Raw genomic sequence first — 26,814 nt, forward strand, 5'->3', positions numbered from 1 at the left:
GAAAATTTTCTTATCTCCCCATCTTCCCCCCATATCTTTACCCTTAAGAGCAGCATCCCAAGCTGCAGACTTTCCTTCGGAGCATTGACAGGGCAGTCGTACAAACGGTGCTCGCCCTGAGCGAGCGCAGAGTTTTGAACTGCAGAAGCAGCTAACGAGGAGAGAGCTCCCGAAGGGCAGCTCAGTCATGAGCTGTGTAAGAACCTGTTGTGCGGATGGCACCGAACAGCAGAGTGTGGTGTGTCACAAAGTCAAAAACCCTGTCTCCTTTGGTTTGTCCTGCTTGAAAGCCTGTGACTTGTTACGGGCTTAAATAAGGACGCAGGCACACGTTGCCCCGACCACGCAGTGTCGGTTAACGTTGCCATCACTGAAATAGCTTCTCTCTTGTACTGAAGCTGTGAGGTTTTCCCTGGCAGCTGCTTTGATCACCGCTCCAAATAAAAGCACCTTTTCCCAGGAGGGGCAGGGAGGTGGTGGCTGCCTCTGTCGGTGAAGGGGAGCGGTGCCTGGGCAGGGAAGGTCTGTCCCGGGTGAGCTCTTGGGCAGCTCGCTGGCTCCCACGCAGCCCTGGGCACGGCTGGGGAGGGAGAAGGGGCCAGGGACAGCCCCGCTGGGTGGTCTGGCTGCACCTGACCCGTTCGGGGCTTACGATCATGGATGGTGGTGGTGGGCCTTGGGAAGGGCACTGCAGGAGAGAACATTTCTCCATGTAGCCTGGGGCAAACCTTCCAAGAGGTGGCCGTGGATAGGGTTTCTCAGTGCATGAGTGTCCTGGAAAAAGGATTGGGAAAACCCATTTTCCCTAACCTGGCGAGCGGTTGACTTTACCCAGCCTGCCTCTTCCCTTCTGAAGATGAGGATGAACTGGAAGAGGCCACATCCTGTTGCGGTGCCAGAGAAGGGACCGAGCTTTCACTTCGGAGCCGTTAGCGGAATCTCATTGGAGCTGAGGAGATGATCCTAAGGTTGGGCTGCTTGTGTGCGGGGGCCAGAGGTGCCCTTCGCTCCTCCCTCGCCGAACACGCACCCATGCCGACAGGGAGGGGGTTTTGTCCATCCCACCTGTGTCATCAGGGTCTCTCGTAGGAGCAACGAGCAACAGCTCGCTCTGGTCCCGAGCCAGCTGGTTGCGAAAGAGCTGTCAGTAAGGGTGTAAAATCTCAATGGCCAGACCTCAGAAGGGATTGCAGGTAGCAAAGCCTAATTGTAGTCGGTGTTTTCCTTTGTCCAAAACGAGGACTGTCCATTTGCACCTTTGTACCTTTGACTGTCTTCAGAAATGATGTGGAAAATATATCAGCAGCCCTTTTTCCATCAAAAAGAAGGAAGGAGGGCACCGGCCAAGGGGACACAGCTGCCAACCCACGGGGACCCTCGGGTTACGGCTCGCGGTCCAGGAGCACCCAGATAAATGGGAGAAAGGGGGAAAAAATATAAGCGAGGGAGCCCGGAGCCCACTGAGCAGAGAAACCGCCCGGGGCTGCTGTGCCGGCGTGGGAGGTGGGCTGTGTCCCTTTGATTTGAGGCGCTCCCGTCAGAGGGAGCCTGGAAAGCTTTGGTGCCGCTGCTCCGACGGTGCTAATGAGGAGGCTCGCTCCCCTCATCGCAGCGCTAATGAGAGATTACAGCTCCACCGCAGCCTTGAAACCAGAGTCAAGCTATATCAAAGTGCCAGTCCGAATTAAGAGCCTTTCCCAGTGGCTGGTATTTTACAGCCCAGTGGCCAATTTCTAAATCACAGAGGCCAATTATTTCCGAAGCCTTTGGTGTGCAGCTAATGAAGGCCTGGAAGGGCCCTTCTAAATGGTTATAAGCCCCGTAGGCGGCAGAGATGTAATGGAGGTGGCAGGCACAATTAGCCATCTATAATTCCTCCTAGCAGCTGATTAAAGTCTCTTTATCCCTCTTATCGAGATCAGAAGGGCACATATTTGGGAAATCAAAAATGCATTAGGGGCTGTCAGCCGGCATCTGGGGCAGTGGCATGTGCCGGGGGCGGCACGGAGCTGCCATGTGTCCCCCTGTGTAGGGGACGGGCCCCTCATCCCCGTGGGGTGCAGCCTTCTCCGTGCAGGTCCCCTGCAGTCACCCCATCCTGTTATCCCGGCACCCCCTTTCCCTGCGTGGAGCAGGGGGTGGGATGGGGTGGCTCCTCGCTAAGGTCTCCCGAGTGCAGGAACGCCCTGGTGGGCTTTTAGCTGCTGCAGAGACACCGAGAGGTGCTGGCCTCATCCTGCGCCCAACGAGTGGTGGAGCATCCCCCAGCCAAATGGCCTGAAGGGCGCTCATTGCAGCCGCCTTCCCTCGCCCTCCCACCCCGGGGTGCTCCAAAATGCCCCATGGTGGGAATTTCATGGATGGGATGAACGCAGCCAGAACGGGGAGCCCAGCCCAGCCTGAGACCTGTGCTGGGAGCTGCTGGGGCTGCTGGTTTTCCTATGGACTGGCTCTTTGGGACTGGGGGATGCCCACAGACAGCGGGACGCGGACCGCTGGTCCCAAGCCAGGGGGATGCATGAACCGTGGTCCCCCCGTGCATGGGGGCTTTGGGGCGATGCCCTCTCCCCTGCAGCCGCGCTGGGCTGGGATCAGGGTGAGCTCGGGGGTGGGAGGGGGGTCCCACGGCTGCCTCCTGCCCCCTCCCCGCGGGGGCGGGAGGGTCCACGGAGCCCCCACGCTCATCCGCGCCCGCCCCCGCGGGGCCCGGCGGCGGGTGCGGGGCGGGGGGGGGGGTTGCGCTCCCCCTGCCCGCCCCGGCCCAGAGCCGGGGAGGCGCCGGGATGGAGCGGGCGGCGGGCGAGGGCCGGCCCCTGCTGCCGGCGGCGGGCAGCGCCGGGCTCTCCTCCGCCGGTGCCGTCTTCATCATGCTGAAGTCGGCGCTGGGCGCGGGGCTGCTGAGCTTCCCCTGGGCCTTCGGCAGGGCCGGCGGCGCGGTCCCCGCCCTCCTGGTGGAGCTGGTAAGGGGGGGCCGGGGGGGGCCCCGATCCGGGGTGGGGGCCGGGGGAGTCCCAAAGGGAGCCCGAGGCACCTGCCGGCCTGGGGAAAGGGGGTGAAGGGAGGTTTGGGGTTCACCTGCCCCGATGTTTGGGGGGGCTGGCGGGGACCCTCCCCTTGGCACCGTGCGCAGAGCCCGTGGCCCGACCCGAAAGGGAGAACAGCCGGGGCAGGGGTGCAAAAGCCGCTGCCGCCTTAGAGATGCTCTTTGCATCTGAAGCCACACTTTTTAGCTGGCTTTTAGCTCAACATGAAATTGGTGGCTGGTCCCCTACATGCCAAAACCACCCAAATCTAAACCCAAAGTATCACGCAGGACTGTTTCGCCATCCTTTTGCTGGCCCGTGTTACCCGGAGCCAAACGGCGAGCCGAGCGGTGACCGGGTCCCTGGCCATGGCCCTGCTGGGTCCCCCTGGGTCCGGGGGGTGACGGAGGGTCGGCGAGGTGCTTCTTGCCAGGTCCTGTCCCTGCAGGGCTCGCTGGTCTTCCTGGTGAGCGGGCTGGCGGTGCTGGGCTACGCGGCGGCCCTCAGCGCCCAGCCCACCTACCAGGGGGTGGTCCGGGCGGTGTGCGGGGCGGCGGTGGGGAAGCTCTGCGAGGTCTGCTTCCTCCTCAACCTCTTCATGATCTCCGTGGCCCTCCTCAGGGTGGTGGGTGACCAGCTGGAGAAACGTGAGTTGTTTTTCCCCCCACCGTGTTCAGGGCTTGCTCGGGGCCAGGGGCTCTCAGGAGTGAGGGAGAAGGTGGTCCCGTGTGGGCTGGGGGCAACCCCAAGGTTTTCTTGGGACCCCCGAGGACATGGGGCTCCCTGGCCCTGCCATGGTGTGATGCTCCCGACCCCCTTGGGCCACCTTTCGGGGCACAACTGACCCCCCGCTGCCCCCTGCAGTGTGTGACTCCCTGTACCCCAACGGGACGCTGAGCGGGGCCCCCCCGCCGCCCCCCTGGTACGCAGACCAGCGCTTCACCCTCTCGGCTCTCTGCGTCCTCGTCATCTTCCCGCTCTCCGTCCCCAGGGAGATCGGCTTCCAGAAGTACTCCAGGTACCACCCCATGGCGGCCCACCCCGAGCACCCTGTACCCCAGGCCACCTCCTCCCAGGTCCCCGCGGGGCCACGGCACCCCTTTCCCTCCGGGGTGCTGGGGGTCTGCGTGCTGACGTTCTCCCATGCCCCGGCAGCATCCTGGGCACGCTGGCTGCCTGCTACCTCACCCTGGTCATCGTCCTGAAATACCACCTGCAGGCAGAGAGCCTGGGCTCGCCCGAGCTCCCCCGGCCCCCCAGGTAGGGGGTCAGCCCCGCGCCCCTCCCGCCCCATCCTCCCTGGCATCAGCAGTGGCATGGGGCAGGGCTGGAGGCAGCGCAGGGGGTGGCCCTGGGGGGGGGTGAGCTGGGGACAGTGCTGGAAGGGCGGTGGGTGGGTGGCAGCCCCAGCAATCCCCCCCTTCTCCCAAAATCACCGGGCGGGACATTCCCGCGGTGGCATCCAGGCTTCACAGCTTATGTCACCAAGGTCCCCTCTGCCTCCGGGGGCCTCACGCCCTTCACTCTGCGCTTCCTCCCCACCCCATGCCACAGGGCCTCCTCTTGGGCCTCCGTCTTCAGCGTCATCCCCACCATCTGCTTCGGCTTCCAGGTAGGTCACCCCGGCCCCACCGTCCCCGGCTGCCGGGGCGATGCTGGCAGCCTTCCTCCGGCATCCCGGACCATGGGGACACCATCCCTCGCAGGGGGGGGTTGCAGGGAAGGGGACCCGTGGTGGTCACCAGAGGTGACACAAACCCCTGGGGCCGGGGGAGAGCGGGACAGGGCACCCACGGGTGGGAGGGAAGGCACTGGGGGTGGGGGTTGTCCCTGGACGAGGTCCCAGCGCCGTCCCCCCATGCCTTGCAGTGCCACGAGGCCTGCGTGGCCATCTACAGCAGCATGCGCAACCAGAGCTTCTCCCACTGGGTCGCTGTCTCCGTCCTCTCCATGCTCATCTGCCTGCTCATCTATTCCCTCACCGGTAACCCCAGCGCCGGAGCCCTTCACCCCCTCTTTGCCCCGGGGGTCCCCCGTCCCCAGGGCTCATCCATCCTCCTCGGGGCTCCTCTGTCCTCACCGGCACAGGGCTCTACGGCTACCTGACCTTCGGCGAGGCCGTGGCGTCCGACGTCCTGATGTCCTACCCAGGGAACGACCCGGTCATCATCATCGCCCGCCTGCTCTTCGGCGTCTCCATCGTCACCATCTACCCCATCGTGGTGCTGCTGGGCAGGTGAGGGGGCGGTGGCGACTTGGGTGTGTCCCCCCCCGGCTGGTGGGTGCCATCAGCCCCCCCTGACACCCCCTCCCAGGTCGGTGGTGCGGGACGTGTGGGCGACCCCCAAGCGCGGGGCCGCGGCGGTGCCCGAGGCGCACGAGCGGCGGAGCCGGGTGGTGCTGACGGTCGCCTGGATGGCCGCCACGCTCGCCATCGCCCTCTTCGTCCCAGACATCGGCAAGGTCATCGAGCTCATCGGGGGCATCAGCGCCTTCTTCATCTTCATCTTCCCAGGCAAGAGTGAGCCGTGGGACAGAGGGAAGGGGTCGCCGGTGCCAAGAGCATCGCTGCGGGGAGGGGGCAGGCTGTGGTGGTGGGTGGCCCATCCTGGCCCTGTTTTGGGGGTGCAGGGGCATGCTTGCGGGGGACGCCGCGGTGAGGGGTGCCATGGCGGCGGGGCTGAGCCTCTACGTTGGTGGCAGGGCTGTGCCTGGTGTGCATGACCGGGACCTGCACCCTCGGGCCACGCAAAAAGTGAGTGTCTGTGGGCTCGGCGGCGGCGGACAAGGGTAGGGTGCGGCATCCCATGACCCGTGGCCTGGGCAGGGTCCCTGGGGGTCACCCTGGCCAAGGTGGGAGCCCCACGAGGAGGGGGATTTGGGCACCTGTAGGCACTGAAAGCAGCAGCACTTGCTGCAGGACAGGGGGTCTGCGGTGGGACTGGAGGGTGGGTATGGAGGGGTGTGCTCCGACACTGGGGATGCGCCTGGGTATCGGGGATGTGCCTGGGCATTGGGGCTCTGCCCGGGTATCGGGGATGAGCCCACGCACTGGGGAGGTGTCCACATATTGGGGATGTGCCTGGATTTCGGGGGTGTGCCCAGGCAATGGGGCTGTGCCCGGGTATCGGGGGTGTGCCTGGCTTCCAGGGGTGTGCCCGGGTACCAGGGGTGTGCCCAGGCGTCAGGGAGGTGCCCGGGTACCAGGGGTGTGCCCAGGCGTCAGGGAGGTGCCCGGGTACCAGCCCCCTTGCAAGGCAGAGCAGCTGTAGGGGAAGGAGAGCCACGGGGTTTGGAGGCCCTGGGGCACCCGGTGAGGGCTGGGGTGGGGGTCAGGGTGGGGGTCAGAGGGGCACGGTGCCCCAAGGTGGGCAGCTGTCAGGTGTTCAGTGTCTGTTGTGCCGGGGCGGTGTGTCCCCATCACCGCTCCTGGCCGGAGGGGCTGGGGCACAGCAGCAGCCCATGGCGGGGGGACCTGGCGTGGTGCTGGCGAGTTTTGGGGTAAGTGTGTGCCAAAGCATCTGCAGTGCCCGTGGGGGAGCAGCAGAGTCCGAGTGAGGATGGAGGTGATGGGGGGGGTCCTATCCCCCATGGCAGCTGGAGAGAGCACCCCAGGACCTTGGGGTCTCAGCCAACGGGATGCCCTGGGCAGGGGGCCCACGGCTGTCTGGGCGGGGGCGAGGGTGCTCCCGGGGGTGCCGAAGTGCTGGGGGGCCAAGGCAGAAGGCAAGCAGGGGCACCCAGGTGGGCAACAAGGACTTGGAGAGGTCCCTCAGGGAGACCCGCCAGGGTGTGAGCCCGGAGTGCCGTCACGAGGAGAGGGGGCAACACGAGCCGGGGCGATGGGGACGGCGAGGGGACAGTCCCAGCCTGCCTGGGGCACTCGGGAAGGTGCACGGTGCCAACGACCCCACGATGGAGCAGCAGCGGGGTTTGGGGGGTGAGTCCTGCATCCCGGGGGCTCAGTGTCCAGCCGAGGCGGGGGGCTGTGTGCCCGGGGAGAGGGGGACAGGGAGGTGCAGAGCCGCAGGTCGCAGGGCTGGCGCCGGGGAGGGGACAGGGCTGGGGGCATGTGGCAGTAGGGTGGGGGCTGGCGGGGTGTGGGAGCAGCTGTGCCCGAGCACGGGGGGCCGATGTGGGTCTGTGCCCCCTCGGCGGGGCCACCGGGCGCAGGCAGAACCGGGGACGGTCTCGTGGTGGCGGCTGCCAGGCTTTTGACCAAATTTTGTGTGTCGTTGCAGTGGGCACGGGGGATGAGCCGGAGGGGCTGCCGGGGTCTTCGGCCATCCGCCGGGAGCCATGCAGAGGAGGCTGAGACCCCGCGGAGGGCCCCACACCCCAGGGAGCGGGGGGGCCAGGGGGTGGCATGTTACTGGGGGGTGGGCTCTGTCCCACCGGCCCCCTGCTCGTGTCCCCGCAGGGCTGCTCTCACCGCCTGGGGTGTTCTCTCCGTGCTCGGCGGCGCCTTCGTCTGCGGGCAGAGCGCTGCCCTGGCCGTGCTGGGGCTGCTGCGCTGAGGGGCCCCCCCCCCACGACCTCCCCCACCGTGCCCCCCCAGCCCCGTCACCCCGGACAGCCGCCCCGGACACGGCTACGCCTCTGGATCCCATCACGGTTTTATTTGGCATCACCGTCCCCGTTGTACAGCGGCTAATAAAGACGGGACAGGGTATCGGCGAGGGCCCTGCGCCATGCACCCTGAGGGACCCCCGGGCACGGCGGGGTGGGGGGCAGGACGGGCAGTGAGCGCTGCACACACACAGACAGACACAGACAGACGTACAGACCCCAGGAAGGGGGGGGCAGCCACCCCCACGCCTGCAAGGCACCTGCTGCCACCGCGCACACGCGAAGGAAACCCCTCGGGACCACCCGCACCCCGCAGGACTAAGGGGCACCCTGGGAGCAGGGATACCCCCTTAGCCACCACCCTGACCCCCCCCGCCAGGGACACACTGCGCCGGGCACAGCCTCACCCCCCAGCCCCCCCCACCCCTGGTGGGCCTCGGGACTAGCAGGGACCCCCAACTTACCCCCCCCGGGGGGGCTTCAGCCTCCCACTCCCACCCCTGCTCCTCATCACCGGCACCCTATGCCTGCCTTGCCCCCTCCCCATCACCCGGCTGCCTGCACCCTGCCTCCCCCACTCCCTGCTGCCCATGCCTGGGGGATGCCCCCGCCACGCGCCAGCCCCTCCCTGGCAGATTCCAGGGGGGCACACCCCCCCCAGAGACCACCACTCCAGGGAGAGGTGACCCAGGTGATGGGGTAGCTGGGGGGGGACCCTATGGGGTGCTGGGGACACAAACAGGGGTTTCCTTCACTGCAGACAGGTGACACCGACACCTCCCACCCCCCAGCCATGCAGGGGGTCACGACCACCCCGCAGCGGGGACGGGTGCTGGCGGGCCCCCCCCGGCACCGGCGGTCACTCTCGGCTCAGGGTGCACCAGGCGGCTGCGGGGGAATGGCACCAAGGGTCACCCCTGCCCAGCCCCGCATCACCCCAACCCCCCTGTCCCACCCAGCCCAGCCCGTGCTGCCCCCCACCCCGTGCCCTTGCCCACCCCTGCACCCCGACAGTGGGGGTGGTGCTGGCTGCCCGGGGGGTCCCTGTCCCCCACCCTGTGGGGTCACCGCCCTCCTACCTGGCACGGCCACGCTGGAGACGGCCTCGGGCTGGCTCAGCGTGTCCACCTTGACGTGCTGGAAGCCCTTGCAGGTGGCACTCTGCAGGTGCCTGCGCCCGGGCGGGAGACAGTGGGTGCCAGCCACCCCCTAAATCACCATCCCGGCCCCCCGCAACCCCATCGGCTCTGGCAGGGGCTGGGTGCCAGCAGCCCCGCTCACCCTCCCCTTGGGCAAAGCACCCTGCCGTGGGTCAGGACAGCGAGAGCTCCCATCCCCCACGTCCACAGGCATCCCCAGTGGGAGATGCCAGAGACCTCCCAAGCCCCCCGTCCCCTCTGCAGTGACAGCCCCAGGACAGACCGACCCTCGCCCCTGCCATCAGACAGGGGACAGAGCTTGGGGCTCCGCAGCTCCCGCACCCCCGCCCGAGCACCCCACCCCAAAATGAGCTTTTTGCACCCCCTCCCCTACCTCTTCCAGTCCTCTTCCGTCTCCCAGAACTCGTAGACGATGAAGGTGACCCCGTCGGGCAGCTTCACCGCGGTGACGCTGGCAGGAGCGGGCAGAAGGGTGAGCCCCAAACCATGGGGCATCCCTCTCCCTCTGCAGCCACCGAGGGGTGACCCCAGCCCCAGCAGCCCAGACGGGCAGACCCTCCCCCAGCCCATCCAAAAGGGTTTTGGTGGCCGAGCATCACTACACCCCAAATCCTGGCTGTTTTGCCTCAGCCCTTCACTTGGTGGGGTGCCCCTTGCTGCAAGGGCAGCTGGACACCCCCTGCCCCCCCTGCCCCGATCCCTCCCCGAGCCCCCCCGGCCCCCCGATGCGCGGCTGCCGGCGGTACCCACTGGAAGCAGTCCCGCTCCCCGGCCACGCTCTTCAGGTACTGCTTCAGGGAGCTGCAAAACTCGCCCAGGTGCTTGTGCGACACCGTCATCTCATCCCGCACCAGGAGGAGGTACTGCCGGGCCCCCGAAACACAGCGGCATGTGAGACCCGAAAAACACAGTGACATCCCCCCCGCCCCCGCCAAGTCTGATGCCACGCTGCGGGGACACCCCAGCACCCCGTGGGTGCTCTCACCGTGCAAGCCGTGCTCTCGCTGTCGGACAGCCGCTGGTGCAGGTCAAACCAGAGAGTCTGGGAAAAGGGGGAAAAGCAGCGGAGGGGGGTGGGCTGAGGCTGCGTGTCCCTCCCAGGCCGTCGGGTTTCTGTCCCCAGCGCATGCTGTGACGGGCTGTGCCCCCTTCTCTGCAGGGGACGGCGCCCAGAGCCGCTTGCACCTTCGCACCCTCCCATCAGGACCCTCTGCGAAAGCTCCCAGCGCAGCCGACGTCCCCGACACCATGTCCTCGCATCAGCCCCGAAACAGCTGTCGCCTTTTCACGGTCCCTGAATTGTCCCTGGGGCGGCAGGAGCAGGGGCACCCATCCCTCCTCAGCGCCCGCTCACACCTCCCCAGCCCCGGGCACGCTCTTCTTTCCTCTAGCAACCATGATGGACATTTTCCTGCTCTCAACCTTCCCGGCACCTCTCTGCCCCCACGTTCAGCACCCTTTCCCCTGTCCCCTTCTGCCCTGAAAGTGCAAACCAGGAGGATGTCAGAAACATCTCCTGCACGGCAACGTTTTCTCCTTCAGTCCCTAGATGGAGTAAGACTGCCTCGGCAAGAGACTTCTTCCGTATGTTTTTTTTCTTGTCTAAATAAAGTCACAGTTAATCGTTCCACATTCAATAGCTGCCATCAGCTCATCAGATGTAATATCCTCCACCACCACCCCAGCTCCCACCCACAGCCACGGCACGGGGATGGCCATGGACACCTCTCGGTCACCTCCGTCCCACCCAGGGCAGGGAGGTGGTGGGGCTGCAGGGACACCCAAGGGACAGCCCCACGCGTGGAAACGCTGGCCCTTACCTTGTCCTCCAGCCTGCCGATCAGCTCGGCCAGCCTGTTGATCTGCCCCTCCAGCCCCTCCGCCTTGGTGTCGGGGGAACCTGCGCGGGGCCGGGAGGCAGTGATGGAGCGAGAGGCACCCCCGAGAGCCCCGCTGCTCTCCGGGGAAGTCGAGCATCACCTCCGTGCTGCCGCCGGGACCGCGGCAGCTCCCTTCCCCGAGCACCCTGAGCCACCCCAGGCTGTCAGTGCGGCCGGGAAGCGGCCATCGCTTACCAGTCTGGAAGCTCTTCCCGTGCTCCCTGGGGACCATCCGGCTGGTGGGAGAGTAGCTGGGGACGGGGCTGTCGTACCAGGCGTCCATCAGACCGTGGCCAGCCTTGCTGGGGTAGTGCCTGCAACCAGAGAGCACGCAGGCCGTCAGCGAGGGCAGAGCTGGGCACGGAGAGCGCAGCGTGAGCCGACATCGGAGCATCCTTTTTGGCAGCTCTGCTGCCGACGCCAGACCCCTTGGAGAGCAGCAGTGCCCGCACCGTGCCCAGGCAGCGCAGGCTTCCCTCCCGTGCCATCCTTCAGCATCATCCGGCGTGGAGAGTGGGTCAGAATTAGAGCAACATCAGTGGGCTGCTCCCAGCAGCCGGCACTTTTCTTTCCTGCTTATGAAACACCGCAGCAAGCCCTGCCGGCACCTCCTGCAGCCCTCGGGGATTTTTTTCTCCCCTAGACCGACACCCGCAACACTGGGCATTTGGGTGCCGGTAGCTGTGCCCAGTCGGCTGGCTGCACCTGAGCGGGGCTGGTTTTGCAGTCGGAGGGCTTTGGCGACTAACACATAGGAAAAGTTGCCGTCACACAGGCTGCCCGAGCCCAAACGGCTGCCCACGCGCAGGGGAAGCCGCCGGCCTGGCCGTGCATCCCTCCAACAGGCTACAGCCGTGGTTCTCCTGGAGAATGGAGACTCATCCACCGTAGCATCTCCTCCACCTTGCTTCTTCCTCTGGGGCTACAAAGCCCGTTTGGCCTGGCTCACCTTGCAGCACCTCTTGGAGAAAAGGAGTGTGTGTGCGTGTACCTGTGTGTGTGCGTGTACCTGTGTGTGCGTGTACCTGTGTGTGTGCGTGTACCTGTGTGTGTGCGTGCACACATTGATGTCTCGGGGTACGTGCATGCATGAGCGTGTGTGCATACACACACATGCGCACGTGTGTGCTCATCCGTGCACGTACCCCTGAGACATCAACGACCATCCAGCCTCTCGGTGGTCCCCCCAGATCCTCATTCATCTGCAAGCCAGAGGAGATGCTAAGACCTGCCATCCCCAGCTGCCAGCCGTGTGCGGCGAGATGGGAATGGGTTTGGGGAAGGATGGCCCTCCCTTTCCTTCCTCCTCCACCGATGGGAAGCCTGAGCCACAGAGGGAGAGGCTGAGCTGCTCGAAGGGTTTCCAGCGTTTCCTTCCAGCGAGAGCAGCTCCGTGCCAGCTGCGCGCTGATGGAGGTGCCCAGGAGCCCCGGCTCCTCTCGGCGTCTCTTGCCAGCCATCTGGCTCCCGGCTGGAGACAACACGCTGAGCGCCGGGGAGCCGATGGGCACAACACCGGCCAGCATCGTCCCTGCCCTCCCATCCCTCGCCAGGCACCCGGTTCCCTCCAAAGCGCAGCAGCCGGGTGCCCTCTCTGCCCTCCCCAGCTACCCCAGGCGACTTCGGCTGCTCCTTTGGTGCCGAGGGAGCAATGTCCGCGCTGATGTTGTCCCCCAAAATCAGCCAGTGTGGACTTGACCATGCACAAGGGAACGTGACGAGCAGATCTGGTCCTGAAGAACATCCCCAAGATAAGGAAGGAAGAACAGCGATAAAGGTGGCAGGACCATCCCGGTCGCTACAGGCTGTGCAATAATCCCACCGCCGCGCTGAATAATCCCCTGTCAATAGGCAGGAAATTAGGCGAGAACAGAGAGAGATTTCTTTTTAATCACAATTTAATGAGGTGTCTCAGGCTTGGACGCTCTGCTCTCGCACTTCGTTTTACAGCCCTTTATTCTGGTGCTTTTTAGGCCGCCTCTCTGTCTTCATGCAGATGCATGAGATCTTTTTTTTGTGGGTTTGGGATTTTTTTTTGGCTATTATCACCATGAGAAAACAACTACAATACTCCTCATTACGAATTGGGCTCACACGTAGGCAAATAAAAGCCAGCAAAATCTTTTATGGGCTCTGATGCTCCGTCTGACGTTGGACTTGTTTCCTCCTCATTGTCTCCCAGGAGCTCGTACTTTTTCCACGTGTTTCGTACAAGGTTTGCCCCAGGCCAGCGGTTTCCTTCCAAAATGGGGAGAAGAAAGCGATGTGGGGTGATGAAACCCAGAGCATTCCTCCTAGGAAAGCTGGTGAGATGTCACCAGAGCTGCCCAGGGTCTCACTGTGTCCCAGGCAGCAACAGCTCCTGTGAGACCAGCCCACTGCCGCCTCTCCGGGATGCAACTGCTGCTGATGTTAAAACCCAAAACACCAAGACCTGGCTGCAGTGAAGCATTTGGGCATGTCGGCCCCTGCGGGGTCCCAGCGGGCAGCTGGGATTTTCACTCTCTGTGGTCCACGTGCCTTGGTCCCCTCTGCCCGTCTGCGGCTCGGGGAAGCCAAGGCATCCCCCCGAGCATCTCCTGGTTTGCAGGGAGGGATTCGCTCCATGAGAATCCGATGAATGGTTTCCGTGGCAACCTGTCCTGGTTACAGCTGGTGACGGCGGTGCTCCGGGGAGGCAGGTGACACTGTGACACCTAGGGGGGCTGTGCTGAGGTTTGGGCTGTGCTGCCGTGTAACCCTTATATTTTAGCCCTGGCAGCACTTGAGAAATCTTGAAACTGTCTCCTCTGTCTTCTCCGAGCTCGGTAGCACTTGCCGGGCTGCTGGGATGGGGACGGTCCCCCCACACAGGACCCGAGGACAGTGGTATCTGTCCCCGGTGCGCAAGCACCTTTCACCTCTGTGGATGATTTCACCCACTGGGTGCCCCGGCAGGAGGGACAGCATCACCAGCACGGGAAGCCGCCCACCGCGGGCTGTCCCCAGCACACCCCAGACACAGCCACCCTGCTGCTGGTGCCCGTGTTTTCCCTGGGTGGGACCGGTGGCTTTGCTCAAAGAAGCAACCCCGTGCACCCAGCGCTGCCCAGCCCGGCCCCAGGGTGCTGCCCCCTTGTTTGCATCCCCCCCTGCACCGCTCGTGGGTGAAGGGGTCCAGAGGGACCCTCAGGGCTGCGGGAGAGTAGGGGACAGGGCAGGACGGAGCGGCTCTCGGGAAGCCGGGCAGGGAGGCAAAGAGAAAGGCAGCCACTCGCCCGGCTCCCCTTTGCTCCCGCACACCGTCTGCTGCGCTTTCCCTCGCCCCGCAAAAGCATCCTCCTCCTCTCCCTCCACCCCCTGCACCAAAATCAACCGGGAAGCGGAGAGGAGGGCAGGAGGTGCTGCAGACCTGGCGGGGTTGGTTTGCTCGTCGATGGCGTCCACGGCACTCTCCACGGAGCTCAGCAGCGACTGGGTCTGGTTCGCCGTCTCCTTCAGCAGGAAGCGGGTCACGAACTGGTCCACGTTGCTGCCGCTCTCGTACACCTGCCAAGGCAGATAGCGAGCACGGTGAGACCCAGCGCCGGCCGCCCAGCGCCGGCGGGCACCCCGGCTGGTGCAGCAGCCATCCGACATCCCGCACGCATGCTGATCCCCCCCGTGTCCCCGACCGTAAGGGCCACAGGAGGAGCGAGCACGCGCTGTCCCACCCCACGGGAAGCACATAGCCCCCCAGCATCCCTCACCTGGGTCAGACGTACAGAGGCTGTGACGGGAGGGAGCGTGGGCAGCGAGGCATATAAATTTATCTATTTACAGATAAATAAAGCAACGTAAAGAGGCGATTACCCAAAGCCCATAGTTGCTCTCTTTACTGTGATCTTAAATTGCCTTGCGGGGCGAGAGCCAGCGGGTGCAGGTATGAAAGGTGGCCCCTCCTGTGCTTTGGAGAGCCCTGCTCCCAGAGCTTCGGCATGTTATTTAGTGCCTCAGTCCGCAACAGTACGGCCAGCCCAGTGCTCAGGTAAAAAGGGTTTGGGACGATTAACGTGGCTCTCACCGGGGAGCCGCAAGCTGAAGATACCTTCAAGCCAGCGGCAGAAAGCTCTGGCAGCCCCCACCCAGCCCCCCTCCCGCCCCGCGCTGCGAGACAAGAGCCTCAGCGTACTTCGGTGTTAGGGGTTTTTTTCCAAAGAGCGAGAAAAGGAAAGCTCTGGCTGTTCGGGTCCAGAGGCAGGATGGAGCCAGCCCGCGGAGCCGGAATGCCTTAGGCAGGAGGCAGGCTGCTCCCAGGGAGCTTTGGTGGAGGAGGATGAGCTGTTCGAGTGACAGAAGCTCCCGGGGTAATCCAAACCCTCCCAAGACAGAAAACACTTAATAAAATGTTTTAACAGCAACAACCGATCTGCTTAAAGCACCCGGGGCCCTTTCCCTTGCACAGCCCTGCTGCGCCCTGCCCATGGCACGGTCCTGCTCCTCCACCTCCTGCCAGCCACCAGCAGAGGCGGGACACCGGCACAGCTGGACCAACACCAGCACAACCGGACCGACACCAGCACAACTGGACTGACACTGGCACAACCGGACTGACACCGGCACAACCGGACCAACACTGGCACAACCGGACTGACACCGGCACAACCGGACTGACACCGGCACAACCACTCCAACATTGGCCCAACACCACTCCAACCAGTCCAACACCAGTCCAACTGGTCTGACCCCAGCCCAAACCAGACCAGGACCAGCCCAGCCAGGCCACTGGCCACAGCAGGTCTGGCTGAAGGTCAGCATCAGAGCTAAAAAAACCTGTGGTGAAATAAAAGGCTCCTCTAAACCCAAACTCCCTGGCATTGCTTTTCCCCAGGCTCTTTCCAGCCCATCCGTGCCCGCTGGGACAGCGCGTGGCCCAGGCAAGCCCCTGCCGGGCAGCCCGTCCCTGCGCGCCGGCACCTCCCGGCACGGGACCCCTCCGGGACTCACGACCTTTTGGTGCCATGAGATGGGACGGATGCTCCCGGCTCCCTGTATGCCACCGGCAATGACCAAACTCGGGGGTGAGACCGGCGTGGTCCCAGCACCACCAGTATCTCAGCACGCAGCAGCACAACATGAGTACCCCAAAAGCAAATTATTCTTGTTTTATGGCGAAGCGATTAACCAGGGTTATTTCCATGGCAACCGGAGCGGCTCCACAAGAACCCGGAGGGCCTTTATCTCCTATTTTAAATCATAAAAGAAGAATGAGCTGAAGAAAAACACTTCTGGGGAAACTGGTCGCAGAGCTGATTTCTCACCCCTGATTTGGTAGGGGAGCACGAGTTTCTTGACGGCTTCTTGAGCATCCAACTAGCGCGGAGGTTAATGACTTCTCTCGAGCACAAAAAACTTGCTCCCCTCCCCGTCACGGTGTTTCTGGGTGTTTCTGGGGGACGCGCACGACGTGGCGATCGTCGCCGGACGGTGATGCTGAAGCAAACTGCCCTGCACGCGCCGAATTCGTGATCTCCTGCAGCTGCTCGCTGTAGTGCCGTTGGGCGGCAGGGAGGGAGACGTAAGGAGAGGAGGGATCGGTGCGCCGGGTTAATTTTTCACCAGCACAGCCCGTCCCAGGGCACTGGTCAAACGGGGCCGGGACCGGCTCAGGACACTCCATGGGCTGCAGTAGATCTGCATGAGGACCAAGCACTGGGATGCTCCTGGGGTTTGGGGGATGCACTCGGCAGCGCACAGGGGACCCTGCCACCTTTTGAGCCTTTCTCCAAGCAGGACCATGCTCCTCTCCGCAGCCCCATGCTCCCCAGCACAGCCCAGCGCACTCCACCAGTACCACCATTATCCGACAGCCGGGTCAGAGGGAGGAAAGCCGGCATCAGTGCAGGGTATGCGTCAGAAGACCGGGCAGGAGACCGAGGGGATCCCCTGGCCAAGGATCAACAAAGCCTCAGAAACACAACCCTTAACACTGAGTGATCACCTCCGAGTTATCTCCTTCCCCCACGGCCTGGCGATGTCTGAAAACAAGGTCAGCCGGCTTGGAAAAACCCGCTCACCTCCTGGTTGTTAACAGCGAGATTCATCACGCCCTGAAACCAAGCGCGGCTGGCGCGGCACCGCTCGCCCATACGAATGAGCACGGGACGACGAGCGTGATGGAGCAGCGTCCCCATCCGGGCTGCCTCGAGACCTCCTCTGCCTTGCCAGGGGAACTGAAGATCGATGTCTCCCTCGTTCTGCCCTTCGGGATTTTCCCTTATTTTACCACGGAGCGGAGCAGCGGGTGCCGTGCCACGAGACCACGCAGCCTCCCGGGGCTGGCTGCGCGTCCTTGCCTGCTATAGAGGGGGTTGCTGCCGGGCTTTTTGGACCGGGATGCCAGTGCCACCGTGCCAAGCTCGGACATCTCCTGACAAGTCCTGCCCAGTTTCCCCTCGCCCCGTGCAGGCAGGGAGAGTGAGGAACAGGCAGCCTGGGACCACGGATGCGGCGGCTGGTGGAGCACCGCACCGGGCCCCCTCCCTGGGAGGCACAGGAACCACCGCGAGACAAATAAACAGCAACACAGCCAAGGGAGTGATGTGAAAACATTTGTTGAGCATTTGGATTGGGAAAAAAAATTTGAATCCAGTCACAAATATTCCTGGATAGCTGGACAATCTCTGTTCTCCCTAGAAAAATACTCACAACTCACTCGGAACATGCAATATACACTATATATATGTATGTATTCTTTCCGAGCACCATTTTATACATATACACACAGACATACATGTCACATCTGAACAAGTCTGTACAGACAGTGTATTAAATTCACTGTCAAGGTACCTCACCCTTCATCTTCCTCTGCCGCTTTGGAAAGAGCCCCGCACTGGGCTAAATCTGCCCCTTCACCCAGGCAATTATTTTATCATTTAATACATCTTCCACTATCCACACTCTGGCTAAGGAGGGTGTATTAAATCCATAAATCTCCTTGGCAAAATTGCATTTGGGATCTGAAACAATTTCTTTCGCGGTTCCCCCCCCTCCACGGCTGCTCCCCCTGCGCACACCCCTGACGGCAACCAGCAGCCTGCCCGTAACGAAGGCGTAAATATATTAATCAGGCGCTCAAACAGGCTCTGCTATAATTACAGATAGGTTTTGATTAACTCTCGCATCCGGCCCTGCTCTGATTGCTGCCGCTGGGGATGTGGTTGCTGCCTCGGCGGAGGGCGGCTGTTCCCGTGGGCTGGGGGCTCTGTCCCTCCTCGTGGATTTAATACAGACCTGCAGGCCTCGGGGAGCTGCCGCCGCTAAACAGGGAGCTGTGAGCACTCCTTCGAGTGGCTGATCAGATTATTCTTTTAATTAAAAGCGCGGGTTTTCTGGGACATGATTTGCCCTGCCGAGCTGGGGGGGCTGGATGCAAGCGCGGGGCTGGGGGCTGCACCCAGGTCCCCGTGCCCCGAGACCCCCACTGCTGCTCCAAGCACTACTGCACTGCAGGGACCCGGTAATTCCCCGTTAACGTCCCTTTCCAGTGAGATCTGCAACACCACTGCCTTGTCCTCTCCTCCTCTGACAGTCGTCCAAACCACACACCACACCCCCCGCGGACGCTCCGAGCCCATCGACTGATTTTACACCCGCTCCGCGCTCTTTATCCCACACTCAGTTTCCCTTCCAGAGGTGCGAAGAGCGCGCCGCTGCTTTTCCATTTCAATCCATACATCGAATAAATGGGGTAACGTGCTGCTACTTACCTCCACACTTTGCTGCTGCTCTCCAAGACTCCATAGCCGGTCTCCTGCAAACGCCACCAAGCAATTTCCTGACCGACCCTTCCCATGCCTCCTGTGAACTCATCGCTCTCCCTAGCACGGGAGCCTGCTCCGTTTGGAAAATCGTATTTATGAAGGCGCAGGCTATGCCGAGTGCTGTCTGATCACGCGGACTGGCTCCGGGTGCTAGAATATAAGGCTGTGAGAGTATATGTAGTTAAATGTTGGGATTTTATTGCCTAACTACAGCCTATAATCTTGGTTCAGCTTTAGGAAAAATCATACAGGTGATTCCCACGCTTATTTAAAGCAGCTTAACTCCCTACATCGCGATTCGTCGGATGGATGGGTGCTGGGTACAAAGCTACGCCAGCTGGTGCAGAGGAATGTTGGGGTGTCCGTGAAGATCTGATGCTTTTTGGCAGGCCAGCAAGTCCAATAGCTCTGAAATTAAAACACCGGTGGGGTTGTTTTCCCCCACTTAGCTAACTCTGGCCATTTGCCAACCCAGCTGTGACATTTGCTCTCAGGAGCTGGGTCTGAAACGCGTGTGCTCAGCAGCTTTTCAGCCATCCCTCGGGCTCTCCTCTAGCAAATGTCTCATCTGGCGTTGCAAAAACAAGTCATTAAGAAGACCAGCTCCAAAGGAATCCTTCCCATCCTCTTATTAAAACATTCGTCAGTCTGTCCTAGGGAGATTTAATGAGGTTTGCTCTTATTAATTCCACCCTGAAGAGTTATTTCCTTCTTGCTTTGCTTGAGAAGTTAAAATATTTATGGAGATAATCTAATAATTGCTGCTCAACGAAGCCGCTTTGTGCCAGAAGCTCTTGGAGGGGCGCATCTCCAAGCCTGCTCTTTTCCATCCAGCTAGTCCCTTAGTTCAAGGCTAGAAAGACTTTGGATACCACCCTGCTGCAGAGGGGTTTGCTGGCAAGCCTTGGTTGAGGAAGGGGCATGGTGGCTGCCAAAGAGGCAGAGGAGGGTGAAAAAAGGCATCTCTCCCTTTGCTACATCCCCAGCCGCCCGGCCTTGACGTCTGCTGCTGCAAACGGGCGGCTGCGTGCCTCTGCAGCGAGGAACAAATGTAAAAGCCTCGCTGAAAGGATGGCCTCGAGATCTCTGCAGGGGACGGCTCTCGGGAGAGCCTTGGAAAGCATCACGGTTTGACAAACTGGGGCATCAGCCAGAGACACTGAAAAATGAGAGAAGGAAGGAGTGGGAAAAGGACAACTTGCTTTAACCACAGGCAATTGGGGAAATACTGCCCAGTGCTGGGTCCTCTGTCAGTTGGCTGAGGTCCAAGCCCCAAATCCCACCCCTCTCTTCACACCACAGGCTTTTTATGCGCCTGTAACGCACCTTCCCACGCACAGCGGGTGCTCGCGTCGGGGCACAGGCTGCTCAAAGCCCCGCCACGGCTCTGCCAGCTTTCCATTCCCATATGCACCTGCCCCAAATCTGCCCAAATTCTGGCACAGATTAATGAAAACACTCTTGGGATGTGTTACCTGTGCAAATCACGGCTGGGATTTTGGTGCCGTTGAGTGCTCGGACTTGCCAACACCGGCGTCGAGCATCCCTCACCGGGCATTGCAAACTGATGCCTAAAACTGGGCTCTCGCGGCCGTGTTCCTGTGGGTAGCAAGTGACTGAAAAAGGAGATTTTCGATGTTGTTGAGCATCTCAAAGCTTCTTTGCTGGCATTTTTAAAGGTCACTATTTAGCTCGTTAAGACTAGAGGATGTAAAATATAAATGATTTTGCGCCACCCACGGACTCGGAGACCCCCCCGCGACAACCCCGCGCCTTCCCTTTGCCTTGCAGCGTTTCAGCCTGACCAACAAGGTTTTCCAGCGCTGGTTTTCAGCGAGATTGGCCAAATTGGCTGATATTTTCCAAGCCTGGGGACATCGATGGCTTCTCCAATTTTTATTAACTCCAACCACCGCTGAAGCACGCCCACGAAGCGATGGCACCGAACCGAGGAGGCTTTTCAAACGGAAACCAAAGCCAATTCTGTTTCACCCACACTTTTCCTCCAGTTCAAAAAACAAACCACCCAACAACGAACCCATTGCCATGCCATGAAACACCCTTGTCAAACCTCATCGCGCGATGACAGAGAGGTTATCTTCCACCCACTCACCCCTTTAAGAACCAGGCATGTGTTGCGCTGTAACCTCCGAGTGGCTGATTTAAATTCGTTGCTCATAATTGCCTGTTTTCTTCCAAGAGATATTTTCTTGTAATTAGAATAACACTCAGACCTGCCTCTCGCTCCTTTCCCTCCCCCCGACTCTTAAATCCCTTCAAAAGCGGAGACCCAAAACTGATTGCCTGGCACATAATCAGTAGAAGAAACCTGAAGAGAACAGACACTTAAATAGTTGATAAATGAAAGCATTAACATATGAAAGACCCTCAGCCTTCCCAAAACGGCTCTAAAAAACCAGATGAGACACCTGTTCAGATAAAAAAACATGACGACGGCATCCCATGGGTTTCAAAAGTCTTTTGCTATAAAATCCTCCTTTTATAAAAGGTGTTGGACCCTTCTTGGCTCATGTTTGCCTTGTTTGGTCCTGAAGGTCTCCTGCCATCGACCCTTCCCAAGCAATTTATCTCAGGACTTCCCTCTTCTCGTTATTAGCAAATCTCCTTGCTGCAATATAACCCCATCATTTCTCGTTGCAGCCACCTGGATGTGAAGGGCAGGTAACTGCTGGCCCACGCGTGCGCTATACGGACACCCCCTCAGTCACCTATGGATCAAGAGGCATATGGCACTTTCGCACCCTGTCCACTCACTTAGCAGGCGAAGAGCAGACTTGGAAACGAAGCGTGGCCTCCTCCTTCTGAACACCCTGGCTATAATTAGCCTTTCCCTTCACACAAGTTCCTAATTAGCTGTATTTAGTATCCACAAGACGGTAAATTAATACATATTTTCTTTCAGTTTTCCAAGGAAAGTACAGATTTTGTTTTCCAAACAGGACCTACTCAGAAGACCCTGCAGATGTAACGACGTGGGATGGTCAAGCTGCTGAAGGCTCAGCCTGGTTCTGCCAGCTGGTTACACGTTGACTTGGTCCCTGCCTTTCCTTTTGGTGGCTCCTTCAAAGCTGCTCTTGGGCTATTTGGCAAGACCACAGCACTGACGTCTGGTGCATTTATCCCCTTCACCATACGATTTATCTAGTCCCAGGAGCAATAGCCTTAAAATGAGAGGGAGGAGGAGGAAAACCATGTCCTGCAGGAGGTCCATGAGAGCTGGAGCCAGGGCAGCACGAGCGGGACCTCCAGAGAAGATGCTCTTCCTTCTCAGAGCGAGAGGAGGGACATGAATTTTGCAGCGACAGACAAGCAGAAGAGCAGTGAATAAACATCTTCGTCTAAAAATAAGCTCCAAGAGAGACCTTCTTAAGATTCATCTCCCTGCCAGCCCCGCTGTGCTCCCCGGCAGTCTGGCAGCCCGGCTGGATCTCACGCACAGCCCTGCAGGGCTGGCAAGGAAATCGCTCCGGCTGGCATCACATGGAGAATCAGCTTTCTGGTCTGGAGTCTGAACAGAAAAGTTGGGGAAAATTCAGTTCTTGCAGAACTGGAGTAGCACTTTTTGCTTTAATTTGCGGTGCAATATTTTCTTAAATTAATTTCAGAGAACAGTTGCAGAAATACCTTCTGAGAAGCTAAACAAATATGCCTTGTTTCCTTTTAGCTTATTCTTGAAATATAAAGTTCCATAACTTTTCCAGAAATCCACATAATTTTTTTGCTATAGAAATTGATACTGAAATTGTTCAGGCAGATCTCCGTTGCTGCAAAGTTGAGGATGGACAATGCTCTGAGCCCCCCAAAAAAGGCAAACTGGCCATTTGAGTAAATATCCTGACCCCTAAAGAAGAGCCAAACGCTTCCAAGGGAGAAGGCAATGACAAGGTGCGCAGGACCTCCCAGGGTTCAGCTAGGTACAACGCACCAGGAGATAACCCGTTCCCACGTTCGGCAGCAAGGGAGCCAGAGAAGCGCTGCTCCGAAGGAAAGCCTGATGTGCGGCAGGGTGCGAATTCGCCCAGGAGGAAAGATGAAGCAACAGATGTGCTGCGCTGCAGCGGTACCCATGGGCTTCAAGCCCAGACCAGGAGACCTCAGCTGATGCTCGGTGCGAGCCACGGCGGGGCCAGATCACGATGTCTACGGGAAGCCCCGAGCAGCTCACGCTGTTTGGGCTGGGCACTACCCAGGGCTGCTGTTACACCCTGCCACGGGTGCAAAGCACTGCTCCAGGGGCTTCAGACAACCGCGGTACGAACACCAAGTTTGTTCAGCAGAGCAGGAGAAAACCTGCTCAAGTAAAATGAAAGGCTGAGATAAAGGATTAGCTGGAGGGTGGGAGGAAAAGATTATTTTTAAGGATTATTTCTACTGACTATTTTATCTCGAGGTGTCACAACTCAAAAAAGAGCAATATCATATTTGGCAACCTTAATTTTGGCAGGTAAGAATGCAAATGGGAGCACTCTATATTGCTGTTCTGGACTGTGCTGTAAAACAAAAAAATCCCATCCATCATTTTTAGCATCCAAGACTGGTGGCAGATGGTGCTCTGGGGCTGTAACTGAGCTGCTCAAACAAGGGCTCCTTTGCAGTGTGCTGCTGGTGGCTAAAAGCTGGGGGAGACCCACGGCCACGCCGGCACCAGCAGCGGGGAGAGGAGATCTGCTGCAGGAGCTCCCACCGAGCCCCAGGAGCCCGGCATCTCCTGTTCACTGCGACGACATGTCATAAGGCAGAGGCAAGAAGGGTGAATTGCAGCAAGAACAATTTAACTCACAAATAACGTATGCAAACCTACTCACCCATATGTATATACCTCTGAGCTCCCCAGCGCTGCTGGAGCATCAGCAGCTGGTACTGAAGGTCAGACCACTCAGTTTTGCCTTTATGATTTACATATTCTCTCATCTAAATAATGATTCCTGGGGGAAAATGTGTTTGCAGCTGGTTTGGGTACAGTGCGTGTCCATAAGACACACGTGTGGTATTTGGCACCCTGACGAGAAGGCTCTCAGGAGATGTGTGATGTGTCACCACTTGGTCATATTTCCACTCCAGGTCCATTAAATGAGATAAAAAGGATTTTGGCAAGTGATAGACTGGCAGCGGAGCTGGCAGCAAGCAAGCAAGCAGTAAAACACCATCTTTCATGTCTCCTTTCGCTCCCCTCCAGGACTGAAGGTGATGCTGAACATCAAGCAGAGGGTGGTCCAGGGCCACCCACAGGTCCTCAGGCCTCCTCCATAAATCCCTCCTGCTGCCCTTCACTCCTCCCTGAAGCCAGTCTCCGAATCCCCCCCTAATCTGTCAGCACCCCCCTCCCCTGCTCACCCAAGCCGAGCGGAGCAGCCTTTCCCCGCACCGTGTTCATGAGCACCAGAGAGATCAGCTCCATTTCATTCCAGTACGTGCCTGGGGGGTTGTTGCAATTCCAGCTCCAATTTTGGGCAATTTTTGCTTTCCAAGCACTCCCCTTCCAGCTGGGACAGAGCACGTGCCAAGGACGGTCACCAGCGCTTCTTGGACATATCTGGTGCCCAACAGGAGCATCTCCAGGAAGGAACGATTTGACCTTAAATCTGAGCTGCTTCGTCCTTGAGGGCGTTCCTCACTCAGCATTTTTGGGACCTCTTTACAGCTTGCTTTTAAAGTTTGCCTCACCGCTAAAGGTCAGCCTTGCTAATCCTCAGCGCTGCAAAATGCTTATTTGGCAAAAGCGGGGAGCAAGAGCAACCCCAGTGCGGCAGGCGGTGGAAGCCGTACCCGCAGGAATGGGGCTAATTGGGCCTCTTGGGTTCAAAAAACCACAAAAGGTGCTTTTTTTACCAAGCTAAAGCACATTTCCCAGGGTGTCTGGGTGAGGGTGTTGTTCAGTGGTAACCACCACCCCAGCACCGTCCCTCCAACTCCCCAGGCACTGTCCCCCGCTCCCCCGGCCCCGGCACCCCTCAAGGCTGGCAGGGGTGGTGGAGGCATCGGGTGGGCACCGTCCCACAGCGGGCAGCCCGAGGTGGGGGGGTCAGTAACCGAACGGGAGGGACAGCATCCACCCGGCTCCGGTCCCCCAGCTCCCACTGTACCCCCCACTCCCTTCGACACCAGACACACAAACCACGTCCTTCCCGGTCACGTTGGTTTTGATATTTGCCGACTGCACTATAAAACAGTAAATGAGAATTATATAAGAACATCTCCCGCTGTCAGCTTTTTTTAGATCTTGAAAGTTCACTTCCTCTCTCTCCAATTTAACTTTGCATTTCCCATCGTCATCGGCAGTCATTTCAACGCGGCACGGACATCACCGTATTGGAAAATAATTACAATGACAGATTTTGTTTTGCTGTATGAGCTCTTCCACTATTGAATCTAATTACTGCTGATACTTTATGAGCTCCTCCGGCACGAGATAATTGCTGCTTTCTCTTTTTATGAGCAAGAAATAATCAGTTGTCTTTTGAAGGTGAGAAATATAAACAGCAATTAAATACCACAGCTATCCAGCCCCTCTCGTCAGCAGGCACCTCTCGTCAGAAAGCCAACACAGAAGAAGGTTAGGCTTCAGTTGTCATTTGCACCGAATACTTTTTTTAACGGAGGGGAGACGGAGAGAATAAGGAACACTCTCAAATGATCAATAGCTTTCTCCAGCTGATGAAATGCTCATTTTAAGACACAGAAGCAGGAGCATCTCACAAGCAAAGCAGTTTGCTGGCAAGTCAGAGTGCTCAGCATCAGCACCAAGCCCTTTGCAGGATCCAGCCTCGGGGAAAAGCTGCAGAGACAGCAACAGGCTCGAGCGTCGGGGGGCACAAACCCACACTTGGCTCCTACTAAAACCTGCTGCTTCGGCACTCTTTTCCCTGATCCAGTGCTTCTAAAAATATATTTCTATGTACGTATCTCCTAAACGTCCTGACATCAGCACGGGGCCCTTGGTTAGCGCATCATACGTGGAGGAGGTGGAGCAGAAGGAGACCTTCATGGGGGGACCCATCAGACAAGCGGGAGCTCACACCGGCTTTTGCGATGCTGGGATGGATCTTCTCCCTGGGGCTGAAGCCTTATCCTGCAGGTGTGGTCCCAGCCCTGGAGGAAATAAAACACCCCTGCGACGTCCTCCAGGCCGGGGTCTGGGAACACACATGGGCTGGAACCCGGCGAGAAGACCTCAGCCAGATTATTTTATTGATTTGGATCGTAAGAAGCCTTCTTCTGACACTCTTGGCAATCCTGTCACTAAAACCAGAAAGTCTAGTAAAAAAATACTTTTTTTTTTTTTTTTAGGGAAAACATATCGTGAAAAAATCTCACATCTCAAAAAAAGGCTCTAATGGTCTGCACTCGGGAAAAGCTTCTGATGCTGCCTGGAAGCCTGTCCGATCTGAACACTGGAGATGAGTTTCTCTACCACCTACAACAGCTTATTTCTGGTTTTGATTTTTTTTTTCCCTTCAGTTCTTTACTTGAACAAAGCGCCTGCGTTTGAATAATTCATTGATGAGGTTTGTACCGCTTTGTTCACAAAATCACAGCAGGGAGCGATGTTTTTCATGAAATACTTCTTTGCCAGCTCCTCTCTGTGAAGCAGTCTTGCTCCGTTTGCTCGCTTGCCGAAAGTCTGCCAGGCGACGAAGAGCAAGACATCCCGTGGGCTGATCAAATGGGGGTGATGAGGGGATGCTGGGGCAGCACTCCCTCGTCTGGCTTTAGCCGTCCAGAAGGGAAATGTCTGCATTTGAGATGAAGAGTGCTGTGATCCTTCGGCGTCACAGGAGGAAGATGCCACCAGCGCTCTGGATCTCCCCAGTTCCCTCCACCAGATCGTGATGGAGGTGACCAGCTCAGGTTTAGGTAAATAACCTTTACCCATCGCAATTAAGGCAGGCGAATCCTGCCACAAGTTGCTGAATCAAAGAGGGAGGAAGATGCTTTTCTTATGAAGGCAGTGGATTGGGATTATGAATAACCATCCTGCTTCTGCTGCAGATTTCTTATGCAAGGTAATACCCACATGTTCGGATGCCTAATTTATAAACAGGGAATAAGCCATCTTCCTCTTGCAAAATACTGGGAGGAATTAGTCACATACATTAACCTCACATTCGAAAAGCAATGGTGGAAGGCATCACGAATAGCAAGTTGGAGTGAATTACTGAGACATCTATTAGCATGTTAAATGTATTTAAAATACATAGTTGGCAAATCTGACTGCCAGAAAATTTGCTGCTGATGAATATAAATGAGGCAGGAACAGACTTAACAACTTAATTAGAAAAAACTGAACTATTACTGTTGTCCTGATTTTTTTTACCCTCTCATAACGTTGGTAAAAATTTCACAAACACTTCAGACAGCTCAGTGCTTGGCCAAAGACTTT

The 26,814-nt window shown here is 58.9% G+C and overlaps 2 protein-coding genes across 2 annotated transcripts in view; one reads left to right on the forward strand and one right to left on the reverse strand.

Moving 5' to 3' along the window:
- The first annotated feature begins 2,783 nt into the window (after window positions 1-2,783).
- SLC38A8 (solute carrier family 38 member 8) lies at window positions 2,784-7,620 on the forward strand. Its single transcript, XM_075161038.1, has 10 exons — window positions 2,784-2,960; window positions 3,472-3,670; window positions 3,888-4,041; window positions 4,179-4,283; window positions 4,578-4,635; window positions 4,893-5,007; window positions 5,112-5,259; window positions 5,339-5,544; window positions 5,709-5,778; window positions 7,444-7,620. The coding sequence occupies exons 1-10, from the start codon at window positions 2,784-2,786 to the stop codon at window positions 7,538-7,540; spliced, it is 1,329 nt and encodes a 442-aa protein (XP_075017139.1). The 3' UTR covers window positions 7,541-7,620.
- A 2-nt stretch (window positions 7,621-7,622) lies between these two features.
- The window catches only part of NECAB2 (N-terminal EF-hand calcium binding protein 2), a 91,335-nt gene continuing 72,143 nt past the window's right edge, over window positions 7,623-26,814 (reverse strand). The window contains exons 6-13 of the mRNA XM_075161039.1: window positions 14,024-14,160; window positions 10,828-10,946; window positions 10,573-10,652; window positions 9,738-9,794; window positions 9,503-9,615; window positions 9,126-9,203; window positions 8,672-8,763; window positions 7,623-8,480 (exon numbers count right to left, since the gene is read on the reverse strand). Coding sequence (XP_075017140.1) covers window positions 8,452-8,480; window positions 8,672-8,763; window positions 9,126-9,203; window positions 9,503-9,615; window positions 9,738-9,794; window positions 10,573-10,652; window positions 10,828-10,946; window positions 14,024-14,160 — 705 coding nt within the window. The 3' untranslated portion in view covers window positions 7,623-8,451. The remainder of the gene's footprint in view (window positions 8,481-8,671; window positions 8,764-9,125; window positions 9,204-9,502; window positions 9,616-9,737; window positions 9,795-10,572; window positions 10,653-10,827; window positions 10,947-14,023; window positions 14,161-26,814) is intronic.

The sequence above is a fragment of the Calonectris borealis genome, chromosome 12 (assembly GCF_964195595.1).
Source record: "Calonectris borealis chromosome 12, bCalBor7.hap1.2, whole genome shotgun sequence".
In the NCBI taxonomy this organism is placed as follows: Eukaryota; Metazoa; Chordata; class Aves; order Procellariiformes; family Procellariidae; genus Calonectris; species Calonectris borealis.

What these genes read in the sequence shown, in the direction of transcription:
- SLC38A8 (XM_075161038.1), top strand. Translation starts at nt 2,784, where the DNA reads ATGGAGCGGGCGGCGGGCGAGGGCCGGCCCCTGCTGCCGGCGGCGGGC. An exon ending in GGGTGACCAGCTGGAGAAAC is followed by an intron (nt 3,671 to 3,887) that starts GTGAGTTGTTTT and finishes TGCCCCCTGCAG; the next exon opens with TGTGTGACTCCCTGTACCCC. An exon ending in ACCCTCGGGCCACGCAAAAA is followed by an intron (nt 5,779 to 7,443) that starts GTGAGTGTCTGT and finishes GTGTCCCCGCAG; the next exon opens with GGCTGCTCTCACCGCCTGGG.